At 42.9% G+C, this 17,192-nt stretch overlaps 2 protein-coding genes across 2 annotated transcripts; both read left to right on the top strand.

Moving 5' to 3' along the window:
* Positions 1-2,824: 2,824 nt before the first annotated feature.
* LOC147855072 (pentatricopeptide repeat-containing protein At2g13600-like) lies at positions 2,825-3,337 on the top strand. Its single transcript, XM_087330580.1, has one exon. The coding sequence runs from the start codon at positions 2,825-2,827 to the stop codon at positions 3,335-3,337; it is 513 nt and encodes a 170-aa protein (XP_087186706.1).
* Positions 3,338-3,370: 33 nt separating this feature from the next.
* LOC147855071 (putative pentatricopeptide repeat-containing protein At3g25060, mitochondrial) lies at positions 3,371-4,597 on the top strand. Its single transcript, XM_087330579.1, has one exon. It carries the CDS (start codon positions 3,371-3,373, stop codon positions 4,595-4,597), a length of 1,227 nt encoding a protein of 408 aa, XP_087186705.1.
* The last annotated feature ends 12,595 nt before the right edge of the window (positions 4,598-17,192 follow it).

Raw genomic sequence — 17,192 nt, 5'->3', positions numbered from 1 at the left:
GTCCTCTCCTTTAATTTTTTTTATATATTTTAGTTTAACCTATTTCCTTATGTGCGCTCCCCCCATCACCACAACATTCATGTGTGAAATGTGCATTGATGTGAAATGGGATGTGGAAATAGATAGTGTTTGTCCACCTTCTCTGAACCTCATGTCATGGTGCCTCTTATCATATGTGTTTTTTCTGTCACTGTTGTGAGATGCTTAAGTTGTGGGGGATGTCTTGTCGACGGAGTGGTTGAGTTTCTTGAAGGTAAGGACACTGATCCATACTATCCTTTTCCGTGGGTTTTTCGATTAGTGTAACTCGTGCGGGTGAGGTCATGTGGGAAAAGGGGAGTCACATCTATAAAGGGCTTTGAATCGGCTTATTCACGTGGAGGCTTTGACCGAAGTGTTGTAGGCATTGTTAGAGATGTATGCTAATGTAAGCATGTAATAAGGAAATAAATTTATAAGATAATAAAGAGGTAAAGAGAGAACGAGGGTGTCTAACCACTTTACCACTCTTTAGCGAAGGGATTGACACGCAATTGAGCCTTGAACAATGCCACATGCCACCACTATGGTTTCGAGTTGTAAATAGTACTAATGTGCGCTCACCACAATAGTATATGCACCACGAGATCACAATCTCAATGTGGTCAAATAGTATGTCCAATGAGGATAGCTAGGCCTTACATTTATAGCCAAACACAAGGCTCGAAGCAAGTTGACACTTGGCCTCTAAGGGTTGTCTCAATCCCTAGGATTATAAGAAATCTTGCCTTCTTTACACTCTCAATTAACCCTCACGATCTTATCCTTGCGTGTAGAAAACTATGTTACAAACTACCATGGGATAAGATATGGTTATTCTCCTATCAAATTCCATGAGGATCTCACATGCATATCTAAAAGAGCCATAACCACATTGATATAGAATCAACATCAATCAAGTTTCCTCATAAGAAGATAGTTAGCATTCTTATTTACGCAATAATCCTAGGCCTTGGTGATTTCACACTAGATTACTTTATGTGAAGTGAACAAGTGATAATACAATTAATGGTTATCTCACGTTGTACGAATTGTAATATTCAATTCATAACCTAACTCCTTTTGGAATTAACCCACACGTACTCATCATAATATTAAGAAAGATTACAGGACCCTATCTCATTATCAGTTATGGTTACGCATGTAACAAAGTGATATATCACTATCATGGAACAAAATATTAGCTCAAGGATTGAACATCATCACAAATAAGCAGTGGGTTGCTTCCAAACAAAACACTCCATTATCGACCATTTGGTTATAGTAAGAATAATTATGGAAGAAAGTTGATTTCAATGGAAAACTCTTTGTTGTTGTTTTTTTGGACACTGAGAAAAAGTATTCAAAATTGTACCAAGGAATGAGCTTTGGAAAAAAAACCATAGAGATCAAAATATAATTAGAGTATAAGGCAATTGCAACACGATTTTATGAGCAAATTAAGTGCCAATTTAAAATGGATAATGGTTTCTTGAAGTACTTCTTGAGAAACATGAGGGTTAAGCATGTGCTTGTCCAATATGTCCCACACAAATTGGTTTATGCATCAATAAACTTGAAGAATAGTAAGCAAGGCTGCAAAAGAATAAGGATTAGATGGCCCAAAACTAATGCAAAAGCTTATTTTTATACTCCTTTGTACCAGCAATGTATTATAATCATATATTTCAGATGATATGCTACATCTACTTAAATGTATTGGAAACATTAGTTAATTCAACTCGCTAATTGTTACAACGAAGACACTACACCACTTTTACATCCGAGGAAAACTAATACAAGCGGTACATACATACATGACACATATATGTATGTAGATGTACATATGTATGTATGCAATGCATATATACATATACATACGTACATATATAGATAGATAGATAGATAGATAGCATGTATAATGTACCATACGTGCATTCCCATTCGAGAATGTTTTAATAATTCGAGTATGGTAAACACACTCGAAGTATGGTAAATACCATACTTTTGTATTCATTATTTATTGTACGGTAAAATATCTTTTAAGGTAAGAAAGTTAAGGTAAAAAGTATAAAAAAAGAAGACAAGAATGTTTAGATAGCATACGCATTCCTATGCATTCGTATGAAAAAGAATGTTGTGATAACATATGCATTCGTGAGCATTCGTATGGAAAAGAATGTTTGCCCATGCATTCGAGTATATTTCATAACCAAGTATATATGTATGCCTTTGGGTCGTTTATGAAAAGGAGAAGAAACGAGACGAATGGAAGAAGATTGGCGCGATGAAGGAGAAAAACAGAGAAGAAGAAGAAGAAGAAGAAGAAGGTCAATTTACCACCCCGACGGAACTTGTTTTTGCGCGGCGTTTTCTGCGTTGCATATCTGCGTGGAAGAAAGGCGCGATGAAAGACAGAGACAGAGATGAAGAAGATCAGTTCGCCGTGCAGAAGAAACTTGTATTGGAGCGGCAATTTTTACGCTATGAAATCCAACCTCCTTGATGGCCTTTCCTTCGCGGGTTGGAAGTTGCTATGAACTATCTGTAATCCCTCCTTTTGTGCCATATTAAGTTAAGCCCATAAGAAAAACAAATTACAAGAAGATCCTTCTTCTTTTCTTACTTTAATTTGATGTTTTCTGTACAAAAAAAGTCTTCGTTATCCTATTGGATCAGTTGTTCCCACACAAAAGCACACTTTTTTCAGTTTTTTTTAGCACTATTACTGCCAAGCAGGAATATCTCATGGCATCCATTTAGGATGCATACATGATGTTTCCACAACGTTGATGTCAAGCTCAATATGTCTCGCCCTTGCAATGCTTTCATCGCTGCTTTGAAAGCTTGTGCCAAGCTGAAGGATGCAAAAAGAGGTGTTGAAATACATGAAGAGGTTGCCCGAATTGGGCTTCTGGAAACCAACCTTTTCATTAGTAGCACCTTGATTGATATGTATGCCAAGTGTGGCTTGCTTTCTAGGGCGCACAAAGTGTTTACAAAGATTCGGGCTCCCAACGTTGTTGTATGGACAGCACTCATTGCAGGTTATGTTGAGCATATTGGGTGTTTGAGACAGATGTGTCTCAAAGGTGTCTCTCCTAACGCTGTTACATTTGAATGCTGCGTGAAAGCATGTGGTGACTCTAGAGCCATGAATGAAGGCCGGGAAATACATGCAGAAATGGCAAGAATGCGTTTTCTCCAAAACAACCACCTTGTTGGCAGTGCTTTGGTGGAAATGTATGTGAAATGGGGGGCACTTGCAAAAGCACATGATGTGTTTTGCAAAATTCCCATACGGAACAGGTTAGCATGAAACACATTGATTGCAGGATATGTAGAACAAGGAATGCCTGGAAAGGCTCTTGATTATTATGAAGAAATGCAAGTAGAGGGCTCCGTACCAGACTCTTTCACATTTGTTTGGAGTTTGAAGGCTTGTGGAAATCTTGGAGAAGTTGATAAGGGCCAAGAAATACATGCTGAAGTAATTGCAGGATATTCTGAACATGGCTATAGTGAAAAAGCCCTCAAATGTTTTGAACAGATGAAACTTGAGGGTATCTCACCAGATAGCATCATATTTCTTTATGGTTTGAAGGCATGTGGCAGCATAGGGGATGTAATTAAGGGCAGAGAGATACATGCTGGAATTGAACCTTTTCAAGGAAACCTTTTTCTTCAGAGTTCCTTCGTTGACATGTATGTGAAATGTGGGTTTCTGGAGGAAGCAAAGGAATTGTTTGACAACCTTCCTGTCCGAGATGCTGTCTTATGGACCACAATTATCACAGGATGTGCTGACCATGGCCATGGTGAAGAAGCACTCAAGTATTTTGAACACATGCAGCATAATGGTATCTCCCCAAATTGTGTCACATTCATGTCATGTTTGAAGGCTTGTAGCAGTTTAAGAGACAATAACAAAGGTGAAAAAATACATGCAGAGGTTCAAAGGATAGGGTTATTGGGTAAAGATCTGACTGTTGGCAATACCTTGGTTGATATGTATGCCAAATGTGGTGCGATGAGTAAAGCACAAGAGGTGTTTGATAAGCTTCAATTGAGAGATGTAATCTCGTGGAATGTTTTGATTGCTGGATATGCAGATAAGGGGCATGGAGAGGAAACAATGAAGTATTTTGAAGTAATGCAAGATCAAGGTGTTCTGCCAGATCATCTTACGTATATTTGCGGCTTGAAAGCTTGTGCCATCATGGGAACAATAAGAAAAGGTCTTGAGATCCATAATGAAATTGCAAGGAAGGGTTTTTTAGAAGGTGATATAGTCACTGCCAGCACGTTGGTCGACATGTATGTCAAATGTGGTTATTTGGGCATGGCAAAGTCTGTGTTCAGCAATCTTCCAGTTCGAGATGTTGCATTATGGAATTCACTAATTTCAGGATATTCCCAGATTGGAGAATGTGAAGATCTTTTAACTGTTTTTGACAGAATTCTAGGTGAAGGAATAAAGCCTGATCCAGTGACCTTTATTGTTGTCTTCAATGCATTCAGTCGTCTGGGTTTATTCAGTCAGAGCGAGACATTCTTCGAGGCCATGAACAAGGAATAAGGCATTATTCCATGTATCGAACATCAGACCTGGATGGTTAATCTTCTTGGTCATTCAGGACAATTTGACAAGGTATGAATGATCGTTGAGAAGATGCCATTATATCCTAATCATCCAGTTTGGAATTCAATTTTAAGTTCTTGTAGGAACACAGGAAACTTGAATCGTGCAGAGCAGATTGTCTATCTTGTGCTTCCGGGACAGGGAGATGCTCAAGCATTTCTCAATATTTAATGGTGATGTTGTATGCTTTGCAGGTTCATGAGAAATTTTGCAAGTGCTCCTCTATGCACCATAACATGGGGAAGGACATCAGTGTTTTCTCTATCAAGAGTCCCTCTTTAAAGTTATCCCTCTAAACATTAATCCAAACAGTTAAAATAGAAAGAAAGTACATGAAAAGAACAAGAATCCCTCTATACATTAAACTTAACCATGCAAATTACAAGCTACTAGCGTAAGACTTAGAGTAACGTACTCAATGCTAATATTGTGAAAGTACATGAGGTTGAGGTGGTGAGGGGTGTGGTATATTGAGGATGGTGATTTAAGAATGGAGATTGCGAAAGAGGGTATCATAAGACTTAGCATGTTGGAAGCACTTGATATTGAGGGCTATTGATAGAGTTAAAGTATGGTAGGAACATGAAAATATTGTGAATCTCAATGATGTTGGTTGTGAATTAGTTGTGGATCATGGCTATCAACATCAATGAATTGCATATCTACCATCATTTCAAAGTCTCATTGATAGGACAATATTGGATGGTTTAGGTTAGAGGAACACTTTATGTGGATTTGGTTTAAGTTTGAGTCTAGGTTAATGCTTCATAAGCCAATTAACAACTATCGATTATGGACTAAATACTTTCGTCTTAATCTCCACAAAGCCAAAATCTTAAAACCCAAAGAAGGGAGTATATCTGGTGGATAAAAAATTGTGTTATTGTAAGTAAACTTTATAAAGACCAAAATGTCAACCCAAACATCATGTTCGTAGTTGATGAAACAAGAAAGATACAACTTGAATGGGTTTACCGTTTAAAGTTTGTATGGTTTAGGATTTTGGGTTCAGGGTTGGTTCCCTTTGTATATATATGAAGGCCAATTTTCACCAAAAAGCCACATTTTGAACTCTTTGAGCCATTACTCATCTTGAGTTTATAAAACTTAAAGATTTGATTTTTCAAACTTTGGTTACTCAGATTTTTATGCTTATTACTCTCCTACTTTTGTTAATCATATTTATGATCTCTCAAACTATCTTGATTTCAACCATGTAGTTGTTTTGGTAGTTGGGCAACTACCGAAACAACTTGGTAATCTCGAAAATGATTTCTTTGTGGCATTTTGGCATTCATGTGAATGAGAATATTTAAGAACTACGGTAAATTGGCTTCGAATATTCATCACTTGCCTAACACATTGTGTGTATTTGCAGATGTATATATGTTTCGATGCATGTAAAGGGGTGTATGGATAGAATTTGTCAACAAGTGAGGGGAATCTACGACTTGTAAGGTTCCATCCCTTCCCCCCTTCCCTAGTTGGGAGTACTTCCGTTTGGAGAATAGGTGAGAAGAAGAAAACACGCTTGTAGTGTGGAGACTAGGCTTGGGGGGTCTAAGCATAGGCTCGGGTGCACAAGGCTACAAGTTTGGTGTTGTGTGTTAGTGGTCTACGGTGACCTTATAACAATTGCAACAATTGCATTGGGTCATATAACAACTAAAGCGTTGCTCCTTCTCCCTTCATCTCTCTTCTTTTTTTTGTTCATCAAGCACTCATTCATGCTCCTTCCCATAGATTGACCCATGCGTGAAATTCGTAGTATTCGCAATATTCGAGAATACAAAATGAGCCCAAGAATATTACAGAACCATTAGTTTATTTATTATTTATTATTTTAAAAACTAATATTTTTAGGAATGGGCTATTTGACTGAGAGAGGGGCTCTAATCAGTTTTATCAAGGACCATTTCCGTGCTCAAAATATAATTGTTGTGGTGGATAAGCATAGTGACAATAGAAAAGTCACTTTCAAGTGCTACTATGGGGTAAAATATCGCAACCCTCTAGGCTTGACTGACGATACTCACAAAAGACAAACAGGGACTCGTCCGCCGCTGCTTCCCTACCCACACCTCCTCCTCCTCCTCCAGTGGCGGCACCCAGCAGCCACCACCGACCCTCCCCATCGCCTAAGACATCATGTAAAAGAAAAAGGAATCCACAGTATTGATTGGAAACTTGAGGAAGAAGAAGAAGAAGAAGAAGAAAAAGAAAGAGAAAGAAGGAAGAGTAACTACGCCTCTTTTTTTTTGGGGGGGGGGGGGGGGGCAAATAGCCCATTCCTATTTTTATATCTATTATATAAAAATATTATTAGTTTAAGGTCCCTTGTTTAATGTCAAGAGAGTAAAAAGTGGAGAATTAATGAACCTTTTTTTTTATAATTTTTTAAAATTTTGTTTTATTAAAAATAAAACAAATACTTTTAAGTTTTTCATCTATTATAAGAATATTATTAGTGTAAGGTTCCCTTTTAAATGTGAGATAAAAATATGAATTTTTATGAGAAACTTTTATTTATTCTATTTATTTTACATATATATATATTGTTATAATAAAATATAAAACAAATACATTTAAGTTTTATATATATTATAAAAGTATTATTAGTGTGAGTTCCCCTTTTTAATGTGAGATAAAAATATGAAATTTATGGGAACCTTTTATTTATTTATATATATTTATTGTTTTATTAAAAAATAAAACAAATACATTTAAGTTTTATATATATTATAAATAAATAAATAAGTAAGTAAATATATATATATATTCCAAAATGAAGCTACTTTCCCATTAGTTAGGAAAGATTATTACACAGAGATTGTACAATGAGGCTTATACACAAACGGGGAATCTCCCTCCGATCAAGTTCAACAAAATGAGACTAGTTACATAGCCTTTTGGACTGACTACTTAATGTAAGTAGATACCTGTAGCTAAAAACGGTGCCCTTCACTGTTGGCTAGTACGAGAGAACTCCTGGGGCCTAAAATGAAGGGAGGGTGGCAAGTGAGTCGGAAACAGCCAGAGTGGGTGTTGGTAGTTCCACCTTGGGCCACTTCCTCCTTGTGTCACCATAGGCGTGTTTTGCCATTTCTGCCAAACGTCGTTGGAATGGCTGCAAACCTCGTCCAATTGCCCTCGTAGGCAGCCGATAAGCGCAAACCATATTATTATTAATATGAGGTCCCCTTTTAATAACAAATAAAAATATCAAATTTTGTGGGAGAGTAAATTGTGGGGAATTAATTAATCTTTTATTTATTATGTATTATTATTTTCATATTTATCAAAAACAAAACAAATACTTTTAACTTTTAAGTTTTCCATCTATTATATAAAAATATTATTTAGTGTAAATCTCCTTTTTAATGTGAAGTTAAATATCCCTCAAAATGGAGAGCAGCTGCGTTGGCGCTTTACAAAGGAAGCTTGAGTAGGGTGTTGGTACTAGGGCAACGGGGCCCATCAATTCCATTATGCAAGTCTGTAAGACAGGGGTGCCCATTGGCCCCCTACCTTTATTTATTTATCTCAGAGGCATTCTCTTTCTTTTTAAATAGACCGGATGCAGGAATTCGGGGTTTGGTTGTCCCACATGCTTGTAAGAACTTGTTGAACTCCATGTATGCAGATGACACCATGCTCTATCTGCAAGGCAATGATGCTAATTTACAGTAGGCTGAAAATCGAATTGAGTTGTTCTGTAAAGCATCAGGTGGGAAAATTAATTGGAACAAAAGTAGAGGGTTTTGGGTAAGTCCAAACTCTTGGCCGAATTGGCAACCTAATGCTGATTTTCAATGGGTTCCTAATGGAAGGGCTGTTAAGTATTTGGGCTTTTTGGTGGGAATAGAGATTCAGAAAAATCAGCAACTTGAGCAAGTGAAAGACAAAATCAGAAAAAAGCTTCGGTTATGGGCATCAATAAAGCTTTCCCTTGCATGTAGAGTGGTTGTGGTAAACCATATTTTGTTGGCCACCATGTGGCACTCGTTGGCATGCTGGATGTTAGATAAAGAGTGCATAAAAAATATTAAGGCAATGGTGAGAGGGTTCCTTTGGTCGGGTAGAGACCATGAGACTGCTTCAACTAAAGTGGCCTGGAGTTGTTTGATCAAGGCAAAAAGTCAAGGTGGACTTGGGATGGTGGATCCAGGTCACCAAAGTAAGGCTTTACTTGGTAAGCTCTTGGTGCGAAGTCTCCAACCTGGACCAGAATTGTGGAAATTGCTTCTTAGAGACAGAGCTGAACTCTGGAGTCCGAGGAATGGCGGCCCTTGGAAGGCAAAGATGTGGTGGTTGTTCAGTCCAGGCCTAACGTTAAAAGAACCTATTAGCATGGAGGATAGGGTGGCCCGCACCATAATGAGGGCTTGGTCAAGTTTAAGAGAGGGGTTGGTCTTAATGCAGCCAAAAACAATGGAGGAACAACTCCGTCAACCTCTATTTTGGAACCCCAGGATTCGAAGTGATGATGGTATGATGCTTGGTCAGAAAAAATACTTGCCATGGGGAAAAATGGTAGGGTACAATGTTAGTTCAGTAAGAGTCTGGGAGGAGTTCAAAAGGAGAAGAAGGGAGGGTCTGGTTGGAAGTCCTAGATTTACCGACAGGCTGGAAAAGGTTACCCACTTGATAGATAAGGCTGTTGATGGTCTAGCTAGGCTGAATGAAGAAGAGGGGGTCTGGTTTGGGTGGTTTGTAGGTGAGGGCGATGGACAAATTATCCGAGGCAGGTGCCCATCTAATGAGTATCGTTTGTGGGGCAACCTAAGTGCTTTGGCAGACAATGGCCAATGGTTGGCAGTGCGAGTGGCAATGTTGGAACTTAAGAAGTGGCAAGTAAACCCGGACCCAGGGAAGCTAGAATCTGATCGTAAACTCTGGATAGTTGACAACAAGCCCATATGTGATCTGGATTGGGATCCACTAGAGGTGTGGTGGCAGAAACCGGGAACGGACAAACTTGAACGGTTTTTCGAGTACACTACCAAGCTAGGAAGGCAAATCATTGGCTCTAAATTGATGGGTGTTGGCCTAAACCACAATAGTTTGAAGGATAAAGGCATTTCTGATGACTGGTTGAAGTCGTTTTGGAGGAGGCTATGGGCGTTTGATATGCCAGAAAAAATAAAGCTTTGGTTGTGGCTTCTTAGTCACAAAGCGGTGCCGGTGGGGGAGTGGCTTAGGTGTCATGGTGGTGAGGCTGGATGCAAAAATTGTGGACACCCTTTGGAATCAATTCCTCATTGTTTTTGGAACTGTAGCGAGGCTATTAACATTTGGGGTAGAAGTCTTAGGATAGTGGCAGCACGCGGAGTGAATGGGAGAGTTGTATGGGGGTCCGTACAAGGGCTGAAGTTAACAGGGGAAGGCTGGGCTGAACAGTTAAACCCCCACAGACATGGTTTTATAGTGCAGGATGGCGAGGTGTTTCAACGGGCTGGAGTTCGACATGGCACTAACTCAGAATTTTTTGAAGAGATATGGATGATGGTGTCTTGTTTATCGGTCTGGCACATTTGGACCAACCGTTGTAAATTTGTTTTTCAACAACAAAAGATCCCCAGCGGTGAGGTATTATTAAATATCTGGTTTGAGTTGGTATCTTGGCTGTGGGGACGATACGACTCAATCAAGGGGGAATCTGATGCAGCTGAAAGATCTCGATCAAAGTTCTTGCTGAAATGTGGTAATTCTCCTATGGTGGGCAGATCCTCATCAGGGCCTCAATGGAACTACCAAGCACCCCGATGGCTGTTTCCGGTTTCCAACAACGTCTAGGTGCTGTAAATCTGTATAGATATGGTACAAATTATTAGGTTATTGGAGTTGTTTGGATACGTTTGTTGAAAATGAGGTGGGGACTATGTCCACTTTGGTGGGAAGGCCAGAGTGAGGGCTGGTGAGAAGAACTTTGGGTGTTCTATGATGTAATTTTGTTTGCTAACTAATGCGAAGTAGTGTTTTTTTGGAAAAAAAGAAGAAGTCTCTTTGTTATTTGATATATATATATATTAGAAACTAAAAAGTATGAACTCTTTTTTTTCTTAACGAAAACTTTCCATGCATTCTTATGCGTATTCGCATGCATTTGTTTGGTAACCTCCACGAATGCGAATATGTCAATATATGCTCCTTCCTAACGTGGAGGTTTCCATGAAGGAGTTGTCATGGAAATCTCCATGTGACCACCCTTTGCCTGATCCAATATTTGATTGCCGAATCGGGTCAAAACTTTTTGGGTGAAGGCCAATACATGAAGGCCTTTATGTATTGGGAAACAAAATGTCAAAGTGCAGTGTTAAAATTGTTTTGAGTGTTTTTTGGAATAAATAAAAAATTATTTTGTGCGTGGGAGCATTTCACCAAATTGCCGACATCCCAAGCGAGAAGGAGGAATTGCCCCGATTCTATGGAGAGTAGGGGCCACAAAATCACACAAAATCAAGTAAATGCTCATAAGATTAATTTAATTGAAGTTAATAAGAATGATGAAGTAAGGGAGTCAATAGATGCAACCTATGAGAATTTCATATTATATGGAGAGTCATATTAATGAAGGCTCAAATTATAACAACTGAATGAAGGACATGAGAAGCTCGAGAGAACGTGAACTAACTCATAGACGATACTTATTGTAGGTTGAATTAATGAAGAGGTAGTTAAATGGAAAAATGAGGCAGGATCTAACAACAAACACAATAATGCAACTTCAAGGGGATTTAACAACCAAAAGAGCTCACCATGCAAAAACTATTGAACAACTAGAAATGTAAGACTTTAGGTAGAGACAATTAATAGGTTTGTCGACCAACAAGAGGTCACTCGATCGTCTAATGCTCAAGTTAAACCAAACAACACAAACTAGGGCCTAGAGGATAATTGAGAGGAAACGCTAGAGAATGAAGTAACTATGACCTACACTAGAACAACATGATTGATGGTTGACCTCCTCATAGCATCAAGGACACCAAGAATCATCTTGGATCAAACAAGACACACATCACTTAGCCTTGCTATAGTGAAATATGTCTCGTTACTAAAGACACGTGCTCACCTAAAGAACGTAAGAAGTTTATAAGTTCCTCCAATATGGTGTGTGCAAAAGGAGAAAAGAACCCAAAAGGAAGAGACAAAGGTGAACAGAAGAACATTAAAACAAAATTGGAGAGTAGCTCAAATGGCCGAAGGTAGGCATTGGAACAACAAAGTCAAAGTTTAATGCCTGCTAAAGGTAAGGTATAATGCTGGAGTTGAAGGAAATTGACAAATCATTGACCTCTTGGGGAATCCATTAGAACAATGGTACAAACAAATGGAAAGGGAGTCTGTGTTGCGAAGCTAGATGGATCTCTGAAGAAACCTTGTTTCGTGTGGATCCCACTTTTTTTTTTCAGGGTGAGCTATTCTTAATTATAGCAATACATAGGCAAAGGGATTCATACACTTTACCTATTGCATATAACTTTTCTCTTAAGCAATACATAGGCAAAGGGATTCATAATTATAGCAATACATAGGCAAAGGGATTCATACACTTTTCTCTTAAGCATTGTTAATGTTGAGCGGCAAGCTCAAACCGGAGTCGGATCGGCTGAATAAGCCGGAGCCGGTAAGCGAGACGGATCGGACGAAACGGATCGGTATGACGGTGAGCAACCGAACTGGCAAGCAGTGGAGGCCGAGTGCAATCCGTAACCGGAAGTCCAATCGGAAGCCTAGTATAGGATAGACCACTAGGTAGCTATAGTCTCGTAGTAAGTGTCAGATGCTCGTGTGAGCATTGAAGTACATGGTACTTCTGTCAGTCCCAAGAGGACTTGTATAAATAGTGCTACTTAGCACAGTGTGTATAGAGTCTTTATATAATTTTGAAATTGTGTTCCACTCTCTCTCTCTCTCTCTCTCTCTCTCTCTCTCTCTGTGTTGTTCTCTGTTTTACGCTTCCGCAAACACTTACGTTTACATGGTATCAGAGCGCGAGGGTTGAGAACCTCTGCTGCAGACATTTACTCTTAAGAAGAAAACCCTAATAGGTTGAAAACAGACACAGTAGAAGACATGGATAGAGGCATGGCCACGTCGCTCCCGGTGGAGAAGCTCGACAGGAGCAACTACGCATCCTGGTCTTACAAGATGCACCGGTACCTGCTTGGACACGGATACTGGAGTTATGTCGAAGGAGCGAATGATGCGGCGCCCGACTCGGCACACAAGGACTTCCCGGTATGGGAACAGGCGGCAAGCAGGGTGATGTACTGCTTCGCGTCCAGTGTCGGCGATCAGCTGCTCAGCCACATCCGTGACGCCAAGACATTGAAGGATGCTTGGGGGAACCTGAAAAAGGTTTTCGCTGCAAGCACCACTGCCCGGAAGCTGCAACTCAGACAGAAGTTGAGCAATGTTCGACAGAAGAACATGTCTGTGGCAGACTACACGGGCCGGATAAAGGAGATCTGCGACTCACTCGCCTCTATCAATGTTACCGTAGAGGAAGACGAGATGGTGCAGGTATGTCTCGGAGGCCTGGCGTCCAAGTTCGGAGCATTCCGGACTGCGGTGTGTACAAGGGAGAATACCCCCTCATTCTTCGACTTATAGTCGATGCTCCTTGTAGAGGAGAACCACGCCGGTGCATCTACCAGTGCATCCCCGGACAGCCGAATGCTGTACACGGGAACGGATCGGCTCCGTGGGCGTGGTGGAAGAGGTGGGTCGGCACGCAATGGAGGCGACCGGCAAGAGCAGGAACGGAGGCACTATGAGCGTGCCGACAGCAGTTCCGGGACTTCCACAAGAAAGGGGAGTCAAGGCGGTGCCGGAGGCCGGCAAGACAAATCCGCTACGGAATGTTGGTACTGTGGCAAAAAAGGCCACAGGGAAAGCGAGTGCTAGAGAAAGCGTGTTGATTCGGACAAATCCGGATCCGGCAAGACCGATAAGGATGGCCGACAAAACTCGCACTACGCAAACGGATCAGGAGGATCCGGAACCGGAAAGGCTGGTAAGGGGCCAGCCTTGGTGATGAATCACAAGGCAAACTCAATGAAGAAGACCACTTCCAAAACGGAGGAAGTATGGTATGTTGATTCCGGCGCGTCGAACCACATGACGAGCCACAAAGAGTGGTTCTCCTTTCTGGAGAAACCGGATCAACCAGGAGTAGTCGAAACCGGAGACGACACTCCTCACCCAATCGTGCACGTCGGAGAAGTCCCTCTAAGCCACGTCGGACAGAAAGGGAAGCTGATGAACGTATTACACGTTCCGACAATCAAGAAGAACCTGGTGTCCGTCGGTCAGATTGTCGACCAGGGGATGCAGGTGCGGTTTACGCACCTCGGGTGCTTCATTGAGGATGAGGGCGAAGTCATTGCGCAAGGGCGTAGGGACGGGAGGATGTTTATCCTCAACACCAATGACTTTGGCACCGCTCTGTTCACGAAACGACAGAAGGTCGAGTCAGACATCGACCTGTGGCACAAGCGGATAGGCCACGTCAACTACCGGAGGCTTCAAGACCTGCAAACGAAACAAGTCGTTTTCGGTTTGCCGAAGTTCAGCGGCCGGAGAGCCGAAATTTGTGAAGCCTGCCAACTTGGGAAGCAACACCGGCTTCCATTCCCCACTGAACGGAACCAGAGCCGTAACAAGCTCGATCTCATCCATTCGGATGTGTGGGGACCGACACAAAGTGTAAGCCTTGGCGGGAGCCGATACTTCGTCTCCTTCATTGATGACTATACTCGACATACTTGGATCTACCTCATTGAGCGGAAGAGCGAAGTCTTCGACTGTTTCCGGAGCCTCCAGAAGATGGTGGAATGGGAATCGGAGAGGAAGATCAAATGCCTTCGGTCGGATGGCGGAAAGGAATATTTTTCCGGCCAATTCACTAGTTATCTGCAACAGAAGGGAATTCGGCGAGAGTTCAGCTGCAGATACACACCGGAGCAAAACGGTGTGGTCGAAAGGAAGAACCGGACACTCGTCGAAGCGGCAAGGGCAATGCTGGAGGAAAAGAGCATGCCTAGATTCTACTGGGCGGAGGCGGTCCAGACGGCCGTCTACATACAAAACCGCATTGGTGACAAGGTGTCAGCTCATGAGCTGTATTTCGGGCGCAAGCCGAACTTAAGACACCTTCGGATATTCGGCAGCATAGCGTATGTGCATGTGCCGGATCAGAAGTGGAGAAAGTTGGATGCAAAATCGGAAAAATGCATCCTAGTCGGCTATGCTCAAGAGCAAAAGGGGTATAAGTGCTATAACCCCCGGACGAAGGAAGTCCGAGTTAGCCGGGATGTCGAGTTCGATGAATCGGCATCCTGGTACTCCGTACCGACTCCGACTTCCGATCCCGACCCAAGGCCGGAAGATCAAGCCAGTGAGCCTGAATCAGCCCTAGTAGAGGATGATGAAGTTGGGACTCAAGATGAGAGTCCGGAATCGTTACGGTTGAGTGGACCGAACGAGCGACTGAGTCGGTTGGACCAGTCGGATGAAGAGACGGCAAGTGGTGGAGACTCTGTCGTGCTCTCCCCGCACAAGGAACCGAGGAAACGGTTCACGCGCAAAGAAAAGGGGAAGAGGAAGATGCCGGAATTCGAAATCGGCAACGATGAGTCAGATCGATGCGTATCCGACTCCAGAAAGGAGAAAGGCGGGTCTTCAGCAACGAAGATCGAACTGGCCAAGAAGGGCCTCAAATCAGGTGACGGTGCGTTGCGCCGATCAACCCGTCAGAAGGATCTCGTCATGCGGTACGGGTACAATGAATACATGGCGCATCATTATGCATACATGACTAAAGTAACAGAAGTGCGTGAGCCGGAGAGCTACGCAGAAGCGGCAAAGGACGCAAATTGGCGTGCCGCTATGGACGAAGAAATGCGGGCACTCGATGCCAACGAAACTTGGGACCTAGTTGATCCTCCCCGTCACTGTAAACCGATCGGATGCAAGTGGGTGTACAAGGTCAAGTGCAACGCCGGCGGTTCTGTTAACCGGTACAAAGCCCGGTTAGTGGCGAAGGGATACGCGCAGACCCACGGAATCGACTACGACGAGACCTTCGCTCCTGTGGCGAAGACGACGACGGTTCGTGTGGTACTGGCGGTTGCTGCGGAAAGGGGGTGGCATCTTCACCAGATGGATGTGAAGAACGCCTTCCTTCAAGGAGAGCTTGCAGAAGAAGTCTTTATGACTCAGCCCCCCGGATTTCAATCGGAGATGAACAAGTCGGCGGTATGCCGATTGAAGAAGTCGCTTTATGGTTTGAAGCAAGCCCCCCGAGCTTGGAACGCGAAGATCACGCACCGGTTGCGTAAGCTGGGGTTTGCTGTCTCTAAGTCGGACTCTTCATTGTTCATCCGGCAAGGCTCTGACGGTCCGGTATGTATACTCTTGTATGTGGATGATTTAGTCATCACCGGACCGAGTCTTCCCGAAATCACCCGCGTCAAGTTCCAGTTGTCGGACGCATTCGAAATGAAGGACCTGGGGGACCTTCATTATTTTCTTGGGATCGAAGTGATCCGGACCCCCGACGGCATATTGCTCTCACAACGACATTACGTGTTGAATATGATGTATAAGTTCGGCATGACGGATTGCCGACCTGTCTCCACACCCCTAGACCAGAACCAGAAGCTCCGTCCCAACTCCGGATCGGCCTGCAATTAGAAACGGTTCCGACAGGTTGTCGGAAGCCTGGTCTACTTAACCATCACCTGACCCGACATCAGCTATCCGGTCGGCATGGTAAGTCAATTCATGCATAAGCCGACCGTGGAGCACCTTCAGTGCGCGCAACACATATTACGGTATGTCAGCGGCACTAAGGACCGGGGACTGCTATATCGGCGAGGGATACCCGAAGAGCTTGTCGGTTACACAGATGCTGACTGGGTCGGCGATGCCTCTGATCGCCGCTCAACTTCCAGATACATGTTCTCCATAAGTAGCGCGGCCGTTGCGTGGAGCAGCAAGAAGCAGCCCACAGTGGCTTTGTCAAGCACTGAGGTTGAGTACCGGGCCGCTACCGTTGCCACTTGTGAAGCCATCTGGTTTCGACGACTGTTGCGAGACTTGCGGATCGAGGTATCGACCCCGATCCCGATTTACTGCGATAACATGAGCAACTTGCAGCTCGCCAGGAACCCTGTGTTCCATGCTCGCACAAAGCACATCGAGGTGCACTACCACTTCGTGCGTGAGCGGGTCCTGAGCGGTGAAGTTGACCTACGGTATGCTCATACGGATCGGCAAGTTGCCGACATCTTCACCAAGCCGCTCGGATCGGACAAGTTGCAGCACTTTACCGACATGCTTGGTATTCAGCATCTCGACGTGCCGCACTTGAGGGGGAGAAGCAAGGGCAAGGGCAAGGTCTCTACCGAAACGGGCAAAGGCAAAAAAACTGTTGAACCCGTCGGTAAGAGGAGAGCCGGAAGAAGAGGAGACAAGAAGATGAAGGAAGCCGAGTCGACGAAGGAAGTCGACACATCCGAACAGG

This window comes from Azolla caroliniana, unplaced genomic scaffold (assembly GCF_043228905.1).
Source record: "Azolla caroliniana isolate FFs.n. ecotype wild unplaced genomic scaffold, voAzoCaro1.0.p SCAF_14, whole genome shotgun sequence".
In the NCBI taxonomy this organism is placed as follows: domain Eukaryota; kingdom Viridiplantae; phylum Streptophyta; class Polypodiopsida; order Salviniales; family Salviniaceae; genus Azolla; species Azolla caroliniana.
This window is presented reverse-complemented; position numbering and strand designations above follow the sequence as displayed.